The 12,964-nt window shown below is 49.3% G+C and overlaps 1 protein-coding gene across 6 annotated transcripts in view; it reads right to left on the bottom strand.

The window, feature by feature from the left end:
• qkib (QKI, KH domain containing, RNA binding b) overlaps window positions 1-12,964 on the bottom strand; it is a 64,487-nt gene that overhangs the window by 9,506 nt on the left and 42,017 nt on the right. For all 6 annotated transcript variants that reach the window (XM_081725128.1, XM_035531796.2, XM_035531797.2 and 3 more), the window contains one exon: window positions 549-636. In XM_081725128.1, the coding sequence (XP_081581254.1) occupies window positions 549-636 (88 nt within the window). The remainder of the gene's footprint in view (window positions 1-548; window positions 637-12,964) is intronic.

Below are 12,964 nucleotides of genomic sequence, written 5' to 3'. Positions count from 1 at the left end.
GGGAGGGGGGAGGGGGGAGGGGGAGGGGAGGGGGGAGGGGGAGGGGGGAGAGGGAGGGGGGAGACAAAGCCAGAGTTAGTATCATGAGCGCACTGTTCACGGCACATAAAGCATGTGAGCAAAGAGAGGAGCAGCCAGACATCCGTTAGTCAGAGCGGGACAAAGCCAATCACGCAGCAGCACTTGGAACTCTGCTATTAAAAAAACTCCGCAGGGTTGCACTTCAGCAGCAGTGTTTGCAAAAAGCAACGAAGCAAGAAGTGGAGTAGCACAATTTTATATATATATATATATATAAAATATAAAAACACATTTTTTTTTATCCCTCTCCCTTTTGGCCATATGTAAGCTTTCTGCAGGCTTACGGCATTCGATAGCAATTTAGAATTAAACCACCGTGCTGTTTGTGAGTGCTTTTATCCGAGAATCAGGGTTACCTGGGAGTGCTGTGTTGCGCATTAGTAAAGGCCAGGGTCACACAGGCCCTTTAACAATACCTGGCCTGTTGGTGCAAACAAAACCCGGTAGGAAGGCGGGGAGGCTCTTACGCGATTTAATGTTGGCGTCTCTGTAGGTGCCGTTCAGAATGGCCAGCTCCATCAGCTGCATCTTCTTCAGGCTGTCCTCTCCCTCGGCCTGGCCAAAACACCAACGCACAGCATCACACACGTGTCCGCACAGACACGGCCGCGACAAAACAGCCTCGCGCTTCACGTGACAGGACGAGCAAGAAATGATCCATCGGTGTTTTAGTTGACTTGCTAAGACCCGAACGAAACCCCCGACAAAAAAAGGCAATGAAGGGTGTCGCGGTTACGTTAACCTCGGCACTGGCTGCGGTGAGGGCAGAAGAAACGGAGCTCCATTTCATTGTCTCTGTGTTCTATATCACGCTCCGCCTCATCCGCTTCTCTGATTAGTTTTACTTGTCTCGGGACGAGACGGAGAAGGACTGATGTCGATGTTTTGATCCCGCTGAGCTCCTCCATGGGTGCCGCGCGCTTGCCACCCCCAAACCTCACCCCCCCGCCCCCCCGCCGCACCACTGGATCCTCTCCCCTGTTCTCGCTGCGTCCAAATATCAATACTTTATTAAGTCAAGAGGCTGGTGATGAATCGTGCGGGAGATGGGGGAGAGTTGTTATAAATCACTCTCTGTCTTTATGTAATCAGCCTAATGTGCTCTGTCCTTGAGAGGGAGGCTCCAAGGCCTCTGGGGCCCCTGCGGCTGCCGTGTGGAGTGCTGCAGGCTTCAGCAACCTCTGCTCATGCACACACACACACCCACACACCCACACACACACACACACACCACACACACTCACACACACTCACACACACACACACACTCACACACACTCACACACACTCACACACTCACACACCACACACACACCCACACACACACCCACACACTCACACACTCACACACTCACACACTCACACACACACACCACACGCGCGAGCGCGATCGCAGCAGATCCGCTTCCGCTGCGGCGTGCAGGGCTGTCATGCTAGGCCTTACTAAACACAAGAAAGAGGTAAGGAAGTTTGGGAACTCTGCCGCTGGCCTACATAAAGCTACAGCTTTTGCGTGGAGCAAAACTGCTGAGACAAGATTGGTAATAATACATTTGTGCGAGTATTTATAAATCAAAATCATTCTTAATAGTCCCGGCATACATAAAATGACAATAAACGGAAAGATAAATGGAAAGACTTTTTTAGATTGATTTGTGAAGGCCAGACATGGAACTGTAACATGAAGTAATGGCCAGTTTGATGCAGTATCCGGTCAGAGCCAGCGAGGGGTGCTGTGCTGTCGTTATAGTGTCCTGACAAAGACTGCCAATACAATGCTTACAACTATGCAGTACAATGGAAGGTGACTGCACCCCAACTGCACCCCTCCACCCCCCATCTCTCTCTCTCTCTCTCTCTCTCTCTCTCTCTCTCTCTCTCTCTCTCCCCTCTCCCCATGTGTAGGCATACACTCACCACCCACTTTATTAGAAACACCTGCCTTGTACCTACACTCACCCGCCAATTTAGCATACACTATAAGCAAACGATTACAGTTGCTGAATCACACACACCGATAGCAAGAAATTAACTGGCTAGCAGGCCATTCTCATTTTGACATCTTAGCGCTTTGGGTGTTTCGGCTGAACACGTCAGTGTTGCCATGGCTTTTACCTGTGTCAAGGTCACAGCTGAGCTGAGAGTGGTCACCCAAAAAATGTGAAGAGCTAGTGATTGGCTAACACAACCTGTCTATGTCAGCAGAGGGGCTCCGGGCTCTAACAGGGTGTTTTTGATGAAATGGCGTTTGTGAGAAAGTTACTTTCTCACAAACGAATGTGTTTACGTGCAGGCGTACCGCATCCGGCTCTGTCCCGTCTCCGGATCTACTTCCCTCTTTCTTCCGCAAATCAAAGCGGTTTTCTACCTGTGTAGGGTTGTTCTCCTCTTAGGTCTCTCTGTCCATCTCCCCTCAACTGGGTGTGAGTGATCGCTATGTGCTCAGCTTTCCCCACACCTCCTCGTCTGCTACAGCTCTGTGTGCTCTCTCGCTCGCGCTCCCTCCCTCTCGCACGCCTCGCTGTCCTCGATTCCTATATCTCACTCTATATACTCTTTCTTCTCCTCTATCGTTCTCTCATCTTTATTCTCTGTCTTTCTCTTGTCTCGGTCTCCCACACTCTCTCTCTGTCTCCTACCCTCACTCTGGTCTCCTGCATACTCTCTTTCTCCATCGCCCTCTCTCTGTCTCTCTCTCTCACTGTGTCTCCCTTTCTCTCTGTCTCTCTCTGTCTCCCACACTCTCTCTGTGACAAAACCGCCTAGGGCCCTTGCTGCAAGTACCCAGTGTGATCGTGCCAAGCAGAGTCACACAAAGGCACACTCTCTGCAGCTGAGCTGCTGTGATTACGGGAGTGTGTGTGTGCCGAGGCTTCTGACGCTTGCAGCAAACATCAATTCGCTCGATCTTGGTTTAATATAAACGATGCTCTAGGACGGTAAAGCTGCTAAATCTCATTCGCACTTTCCCGTCAGGCGCCGTGGGGTTCTCGCGATTGTCTTTTCTCGTGCGGAGTACTGCGGTATTGAGAGGCGCCATACGAAAACACAGGCTGTGCAAAATCTCTGTCAGAAGGCTCCCAGCAACCAGACAACACAGAAAGGTGCCTAAAAAGCATGTCAGAAAGCTCACAGCAAGCAGACAATGCGAAAGAGCTTCACAATAAACGATGTGCCAGAAAGCTCACAGCACCCAAACAGCTCCCGAAAACGCCGCACGGAAGCCGACGGACGGTCGCTCGAATGTCGCGCGGGGCACTCTCTCTCCTCCCTTGCAACGAGCTGTATCATGACGCGACGGCTTTGGAGACCTTGCCTCGGTCTCACCGAGGGAATCTGCAGGATGCACGTGAGAGGCTGCTTTTGCATAAGTTCTCGCCCAGGGATGTTGGCCACGGTGTCCACGGCTAGCACTGTGCCCAGATCCAAACCGAGACTCACACGTTTGCCAGTCTGACAGTGCACATAATAGCCGACGACCCCCTAACAATAGACCGAAGTAATGGAGATTTATAGTTGTTGTCATAGAGCCTCTAACCCCGGTCCCAGGCAGAGAAAGGTGGGGTGTGGGGTGGGGGAGGAGTGTGGACAGTGGGGTAAGAGTGCAGGTCAGTCTGAGTGGAATGCCTTTTATGTCTGCCTGCATAAAAAGGAATCACATTGGTGCTATTCAGGCTGGGATCATAATGACCTTTGGAGCACAATGCCTGCCTGCCTGGCCCTCTCCATCACCGCCTGTCAGGCTGCCACGGCCTCCTTCTGTTCACTCTCTCACCTCCAATCGTTCACCCACTTTCTCCACAGGTGGTTTAACCACTACAGACTTGAGTTCGCTTGTGGGAGGGGTGCCGGCGGACACTGGCCTCCTGCCATTCGTGGAGTCACTTCTCCCTGTCATTTTCACTCTAACCAGAAGTCTCTTATGACCTTCGAGTGACTGTGTTATTTTCTCGCCTGTCTTTCTGCTCGTCTTTATCTTGCGCAGTAAGCCACTCAAGTGATTGCTTTCTCAGCAGTCCAAATAATGATCAGATTTGGTACTTCTCTGAGCTTGATCCTGTTATAGGAGTGATGTTGTTAGCAGCACGTGGCAGCCTTTCAAGGGCACTGATGCAGATTGCAGCTGTACGACGAGGCGGCGACTCTGATTGGTTGATCTGGCGGGCTGAAAGACGCGCGGCATGGCCATTGGCTCTGTGAGGATGGGGAGGACACGGGCTGGGTGAATGGAAACCGGATGCTGGCGCTCCAAGAACGTCTCCCGCTCTCAGTGTGCACAGCTGCGCTTAGTGAATGCAAAAAAGCACAGACACACACACACACACACACAATTGGCAGCGTGCCACAAAGTTGCCTTATCCCCTCTTCAGTTCTTCCTGTCTCCTTGTGCCACACAGGACTGCGGTGGTTTGGCCTGGTGAAGACCTGAATGCTAGCGGCAGTGTCAGATAGAGCCTCCTCATGCTCGGGGACGCACGCACACACGGAGACTCCTTCTAATTTGGCGCGGTGAAGCCGGGCAGTTTCAGAGAGCTGGCCTGAAGTGCGGCACCCCTGGCAGTCTCTCAGGTGGAGTTACGCAGAAAGAGACAGAGGGAGTCTGCTGCAGCTGCACAGACCCAGCTCAGGCGAGCTGCCCCGCTGAGGCGCACACCAGAGCGGCACGGACGGGGAAAACACACACTGGTTTCCTGTTTCTCACTATATAACTATTTCTCACATAAACATGTGTGCACACACACAGGCACTTCATAGGTTTGTGTGAATAATCGTGTTAGTAATATACTACTAACGCGGATGAGAATTGCGGCACATGTCGTAATAAGGCAGCTTGACTCTGTAATTGAAGAGCAGGAAAAACTCTGCCTGCCTGTTAAACGTCACTGTCAGTACGTACAGAGTCATCTGCTGTCTAGAAAATGGCTGAAGATAACGAGGCACCTCTACCACACTTTGATTCCAAATTTCTGTGACCAGGTTTGTTTGTGAGTGAGCTTCAGGGCAGTGTACTGACGTGTCTGAAGTGTCTAAACAGAACTGCTGAGAGCACAGAGCTTCCTAAATAAGCACAAAGAGCATGGGCATGTCTCACAAACACATGCACGCACGCACGCACGCACACAGACACACACAGACACAGAGGTTAAATTTAGACCGGAAAACAAGGAAAACAGCCTTTCCTGGATGTGGAACAAGCCTCAAGACTCACGGTCACAATAGACAGTGAGTGGGAGGGAGAGAGAGAGAGAGAGACTGAGAGAGAGAGAGAGCGGGAGAATCACCGAGTGAAAGGGAGAGACAGAGTATGTGTATGTACCTGAAATAGGTAATTACTGTGCGTCAGAGGGAGGATCGCTTGTACTGCCAACACACATTTGGGCCAGCAGCATGATCTGGAGCTCCGGTGTCTGGTTTCCATGCTCTCAGCCATGTCCTGCCCATCCTCACTCGACCAGCGGCGGTGCTGCGCTGTCAGCCCTGGCTGCGAGTTTGTGGAGCGGTCAGCCACACGTGAGGGAGGTGTGGAGCTCTCTCCGCATGTCTTCACAGCTAAACAGGGACAGTCTTCCATAGCTGGAGCAGCCGTGTGCTCACACTAACGGGCTTTGAGGAAAGGGAGCGGTGGGAACGTCCCCTGTGCCACAACCCTGGATGAGTGTGTATGCGTGCATATGCCCTACTGTGGAATCTGTTCACATCTGATCTGGTCCTGTCTGGACATGTACATATAAGAGTTGTATTATTTTGTTGTATCTCTGAACACGGACACATAAACATAAATGTGCACACCTGTGCACATTTATTACAGTTATTACAGTAACTTACACACTAACCCATACACTATGGGTTTTTGTCTATTTTAATATTACACACACACACACACACTTTTCTTTGAGGGAAAGCACTTTGTATAAGCCCTTTCTGGGCTTTTGTTTTTACTTTCCCTGCACATTTTGTTTATTTGAACATTTTATTTCTTGTGTGGTGTGTATTTACAGTACCTTTTTGTGTAAAGAAAACAATAATAATAATAAATGGTCCGTAATGGAATCCTGATAGAAAGAACACAAAGCCACACACAGAAAGGGTCTTTCATGGACCCCAAAACACACACAGCTGCTTAAGCTTTAAGGACGCTTGGAGCGGCTCTCTCTCTCTGGCAAGCACACCATCGCTCAGTGTGAATGAAGGCATGCTCATGCATGAAAAAACGGCCTTAATCGCTCACCTATTTATTCTCTCATCCTTTTTTGGCTTTGGTGAGAAGCTATGCTAAAGTATGACACATGGATCCTGATTTGGGTCATCTGCCCCATATCTATAGGAACAGGCAATACATTTCTTAGGATTAGGCCCTGTGGGTATGTGATACAACACAACCAAGAAAAAAGCCATTTTTGATAGCAATTCAGAGTCACATTAGCTTGATGCATTTAGAATAGATGCCTCATGCAGTTCTGTTCCAAGCTGTTGTTCTTGCCAGTTTTGCACAGCAAGACCTTGCACTAGCTCTGAGAATTTAGCATAAGGGATGTGGGACTGAGTACACACACACACACACACACACACACAAATACATTCACACATACAAACACATTGCGCACACACATACACACGCGCAGACATCATATTCAACAAATTCGTATAGGCAACAGTACAAACACACATACATATAGTTCCAATGCAAATGCAAGTTGAAGCAATGACTGGCTGTCAAAGCGTAGGCACTTTACTGATTGGAATTAAAGAGGTATAATTAGGAGGAGGAGGAAGTCTCATACATCAAACTGGCTTTGAACTTGGAGAGAAAGAGAGAGAGAGAGAGAGAGAAAGAGAGAGAGAGAGAGAGAGAGAGAGAGAGCGAGAAAAGGCGAGAGAGAGCAAGAAAGAGAAAGAGCACATTCAAACTGTGCTAAATGCTCAATAAGCTGAGTGACAGCCAGGCATCCTCACTATATCAGTCAGGAAGGAAATCTGATTGTTTAGTATGTGCATACACACACACACACACAAACACACACACACACACACACACACACACACACACACACCCACACACACTCACACACCACAGGTTCAAATAAAAGCATAAACTCTTCCGTTTCTTTCTTCTTATAATGCCTACTCTTACTCAGAAATGATGCAGTCCTCTCTAAATGTAATAATACGCCATCATTAAATCTGTTGACATGAACACATGCAGAAGAGAAGTGCTGTTACAAGTCTGCTGGTCACAAAGGCAACGGCATTACAGGAGCCAGTCAGGCAGGCAGAGACCAGGAAGGATGAGAGAGATCTCCTTGACATCACACAGATGCAACCCTCTCCGCTTTAGAGCCAGAATGGATGTCCCAAACCCCCCAAAACAGACAGGACGATGGTCTGAGGGACAGTGGGAGAATAATGTGAACGCTTCTGGAGAATGTGAGGTAACTAAGGACAAATTGGTTAAAATTGGAAGGGTTCTGTCCAGCACATGTGGCTGCTTTGGGTATATCATGCGTCAACTCTCAGAGTTTACAAATGCTACAAATGTCCTGCTGGATTTTCACACTGAAACTACAGACCCTTGGAGAGAATGATTGGGTCAAATGTAATCTTTGATGTGTCTTTTCAGCGGGGACTTTGGCCCTGAAATCTCTTCATTTGTGCTTTTTCGTAAGAATGCCTGTGTGAGCTGACTTTTAAAAACAGGGATGTGGAACTATTACGGGTGTCAGCCTGTGTAGGTGGACCCAAGCTCAGCGTTACTCACCCTCAAAAAAAACAAAAAAAACAAAACAGTCTAACAGTTGCAATAAAAGACTGAATTCCTCAAATCCTCCAGCACACAGTCTGAAGCGTCATAATAGCACTCGCAGCACTGCAGGGGAGCCAGAGATTTTCACACGGCCGCAAATGACGGCTCACGTTTGACTTCACGGCGAAGCAAAGCCAGGAGGCGTCTGGCAGAGTCGAGTGTAGCGCGTGCTGACAGGAGGGACATGTTGGGAACAGGTTCCTTTATTTCAACTGGTGACATTTTTCTTGTGCAAAGGCTGGGGGGAGGTCCACTTCCCGACGCAGCAATGGAACCGGATCCATTTCTGAACCACTGGAGTCTCTGCGTGTTTGCTTTAGTCTTCACTTACTTTGGGATTAACGTGCCAATCAACAGAGGGCAGGAACGGGGGCGGGGCAGTGAGGGAGACAGATAAGTGTGGATGCGTATGGATGAGCGAGTTTTATCGGACCTTTATTACCAGGGCAAAGTGAATATGGAGGAGCAGAGGCCTTGGCTAAAGGATTAAAGGCCCTCATGATCATATGACCTTATACTTGAAAGATGGGGCAAGGGGCTCTCAAGGGGTCTCCAAGGCAACGCATTCTCTAACCTTGTGCAAAGCTAGGCATGCTTTGATCCCCCACCCACTGAATATCAGCTATACTTGCAGGAGTGATAAAACATAACATGGTGCTCAATAATGTAGACACGTTAGACCAAAAGAAAGTGTGTGTGGCAGAGGGAGAAGGAAGCAGAGAAAGTGCCGAAAGGGGGAGAGAAAGAAAAAGAAGGAGATAGATAGATAGATAGATAGATAGATAGATAGATAGATAGATAGATAGATAGATAGATAGATAGATAGATAGATAGATAGATAGATAGATAGATAGATAGATAGATAGATAGATAGATAGATAGATAGATAGAGAAACAGCAAAGAAAGGGGAAACAGCAAAGAGATGGAAGCATTTTTCCAGCCTGAAAGCTCTGCTCACGACTTCCACACTCCAATTGTAAACAAAGGGCCTTTTGATGGTCCCTCACTGTCAGAGACAAGGACTCAGTCATGTGACCAGAGAGAAGACCTGGATGACTACTCAGTCATGTGACCAGAGAGAAGACCTGGATGGCTACTCAGTCATGTGACCAGAGAAAAGCCCTGGATGGCTACTCAGTCATGTGACCAGAGAAAAGCCCTGGATGGCTACTCAGTCATGTGACCAGAGAGAAGACCTGGATGGCTACTCAGTCATGTGACCAGAGAGAAGACCTGGATGACTACTCAGTCATGTGACCAGAGAGAAGCCCTGGATGACTACTCAGTCATGTGACCAGAGAGAAGACCTGGATGACTACTCAGTCATGTGACCAGAGAGAAGACCTGGATGGCTACTCAGTCATGTGACCAGAGAAAAGCCCTGGATGGCTACTCATGGGACCAAAGACAATAAGTCCACCACAGTGTGTGGGACCCTTGCTCACATACATCTCCTCCTCTCTGACATTAGAATAGTAACTGGAATACTTATTAAACATTTGGCACAAAAAAAGCAAAAACAAAAATATATAAAAATATATATAAACATTAAAAAATCCATGATTTATGAACTCTACATGAAGAAGGGAAGATAAAAGAAGGCCCCCCCTTCCACTCTCTCTCTCTCTCAGGCACCCACCCCCCCACACACACCCATACACACCCTCACACACACACACACACCCACACACACACACCCACACACTCTCACTCACACACCAACATTCCCACACACACGGCCCCACATACAGTTCACTGTTACACAGACAACTCTACTTCTACGAGGAGCAGGGGCAGAGACTGGCCACCAGTGGGAGAGACTGGCCACCTGAAACATGTCACGCAAGAGTGAGACCATTGTCCAGTGTGGCAAACAGATGGCAGCTCCCACAAACAGCAGGAACCTTTAGTCTTCCATTCAGCTGCACGCATAAACGTGCGCGCACACACACACACACACACACACATGCACACACACGCACACCCCGTCACAAACTGCCATGCCAACTATGCTCTCCCACACAGACCCTTCCACCCTTCCATTTTCACATTCACTTGCACTCTGGTATAAAGCGCTTGTCTATTGTATCTTCCGCACAGTGACCAGGTTTGTGAGAGTACACTTAAGCTGTGCTCAGAATGGGAATCCCCAAGATGGAGTGCCAAGTCCCCCGACCATTCCGACCCACGTTCTCCGAGCATTAGGAGCCCCCCGAGAGGAGCAAAGCTGTGAGAAGAAGAGCCAGAGAAGTTTTAGGTTGGAGATCTGAGAGAGAGAGAGAGAGAGAGAGAGAGAGAGAGAGAGAGAGAGGTGTAAGACGTATAGGCAGGGCTGTGTTGATGTTATGCGTGAGACCAATGCCGTGGCCTGACATTGAGCCTGTATTAACATCCCTCGAGGCCACGGGCACCATCACAACTGCTGAGCACAGCCTCTTGCATGCATCGGCAGGGAGGGCTGCGTGACCGGCAGGCTGAGAATGCACTTGCCAGCGGGGGTGGATCCATAACCCCCTTCCCCCCTTCCCCTGGGCCCCTCTCCATTTACCCACGTCCCTCGGCTGTCTCCGTCAACCCCGGTGGCCGCAGGCGTCCCGTGTGCGTGTGCGGCTTACTAGTGGCAAGCGCTTCCCTCCTTGCCGAGTCCACATTTTAAATTCCACTTTATCTCCAGCCCCAGCAATTAAGGCTGTCTCTATCTGTCCCGACTGGGGCTGGCGGCCACGGTAGGCAGGCTCAGAGACAAGACTTTAATTAAAGCAGTCCCTTCAGCATGGGGCCAGTTAGGCCTGGTTTCGGCTAGCGTGGACAGGGCAGGGGCGGAGCCTGCAGACCTCAGACCCGGCTGTACTTCCCGCGGCATGTCGAAGAAGGAGGACGTCGGCTTGTCAGCATGGATATTCTTTTTTTTCTTCCTGAAAACAGCTTCTCGGAGACGGCGGAGTAATTTTAGTGCAGGAGGTACACAGGTAAGGAGTTAAAATGTTACGGACTGTGGTGACACCGTCGCTCCTTTTTAATGAAATATGAATCATCAGAGATCCTGTGTCAGATAGGCAGACTTTATAAGAGAGCCCGGAGGTGGAGGAAAAAAGCAATCCTGAAGTTTTTTTTGTAGACATTTAAGCATTTTGTCATGCAGATACGGAGAACTTCCATTCTATGAAGAAAAGCAGCCCGCGCACGGGGGAAAAAAAAACCCCCATGTGAGCTGAGAGCAATATCACCTTGCCGTCCTCAATTCTGACTTCAAAGAGCAAGGCAAGCTGGATGTGGCTGCCATGTCGCGGTGAGGTAGCGGCGCTTCCCCTGCTGTGGCGGTATTGCTGTGTGAATCAGTGGCGTGTGCATCGGGCGTGGGAAGGGGGGCTTGCGCCTGCGTGAACTGCTGCTTCCGTCAGCACAATCAGATTCACTTATCTGCACCGTTTTTTTTCTTCTTCTTTGTGCCAGAAAGCCATTGATGAAAATTGCTTTTGACGGTGTTGCCGGCATCCCACCGGCCACCGCCCTGCTACCGGCCCTGGCCCTGCCACTGCGAATTCTGATTACGCGACGGTGCTGGCGAAGGTGGCGACGATGAGGGTGGTAATGACAGAAGGAGGGGAAGACGTGGGGGCGCTCGCTGATTGGGGCCGTGTCTGCTGGGGTCCTGGAGGGCAGGCAGCGTGGGGTGGGTGTCTCGAGGCGGCATAGGCAGCCACGCCAAGCCCTAGACGAGCAGCAGCTCTGCTAATGCGAGCACATTTCCCACAAACCCCTTGTAAGGCCCCCCCACCCCCCCAAAGCAGGGTGCAGGGCAGGCAGCCCAAATGCCATTGGAACGCCTTCAATCTGTATGTAAATTTCAGCGTGGATTATGGCATGTTTTTGATGAGCAGGACAGTCTGATCTTGGTGGTAGTGTGGGGGTTGCTGGGCTTGGCGGGGAGTATCCTCCTTCCGTCTCTTTGTCTGAGATGAGCCCCCGGAGGCAAACATCGAGCTGTTAATGGTTTTCACCTCGGGATGCAGGAGTATATACTTCACTCGCACTGCAGAGTGGGGCTGGGTTAGACAGGGAGGTCTGCTGTCATGGGACTGAGCACGAGGTCAGGGGTCACGATAATGCTACAGGTGGAGCAGTGTTGCTGCTTTGCGGTCTTTGCAATGCTCCGCCGACAGAGAGAACGACAATTCTCATTTAGCAGATCCAAAAACAAGCAGTTTCAATGACATCCAGGAGTAACAGCGATGTGGATTATTCCAGGTGATGGAGAACATCACTTCCATGAAGCGGAGGGAAGCAGAAGGAGCACTGTCGTTCAGAAGAGTGAAGATACATTCAGAAGAGTGAAGATACATTCAGAAGGGTGAAGATACATTTAGAAGAGTGAAGATACATTTAGAAGAGTGAAGATACATTCAGAAGGGTGAAGATACATTCAAAAGAGTGAAGATACATTTAGAAGAGTGAAGATACATTTAGAAGGGTGAAGATACATTCAGAAGAGTGAAGGTATATTCAGAAGGGTGAAGGTATATTCAGAAGGGTGAAGGTATATTCTGGTTATGACATTAGCGCGCTGGCCCTTTGGTCTGGTGGGCAGAGCAAGGCTGCACATTGTCTTTGCTACATTCTGTATTAAATCACTGTACAATCATTGGTTGTACTACAGCAGCTAAAGTAAAGATAGTAATGAGCTGCAAAACTCTACTTTGCTGTTATTTTCTTGACCTTTCACACTTCATACTTTTGATCAAATTAAAAGAGAGCTATTTTTGCAGATTTCTTTTTTGCTTCATCATTTGTGGTGATCTTGCTAAAGAGATTGCTGTAAGGAAATCTTCCAAAGCACCACATGAAAACATGAACTGCTCCCTCTCTCTTGCTCACACACACACACACACACACACACACACACACACACACACACACACACACACAGACACACACACTCGTGCACATGTTCACGGACACAGATCCACAAGTACATGCATCCACGGACAAACACACACTCCCACAGAAAGTGTCACGCTACAGCTAATGAATGTAGGTAGGCATTCTAATTGTGCTAACCCACACAGTAGCTGGCTCCCCAG

Source organism: Electrophorus electricus, chromosome 12 (assembly GCF_041902795.1).
Source record: "Electrophorus electricus isolate QZ-2024a chromosome 12, ASM4190279v1, whole genome shotgun sequence".
In the NCBI taxonomy this organism is placed as follows: Eukaryota; Metazoa; Chordata; class Actinopteri; order Gymnotiformes; family Gymnotidae; genus Electrophorus; species Electrophorus electricus.
Note: the sequence above shows the minus strand (reverse complement) of the source record. Positions and strands in the feature narration are given on the sequence as shown.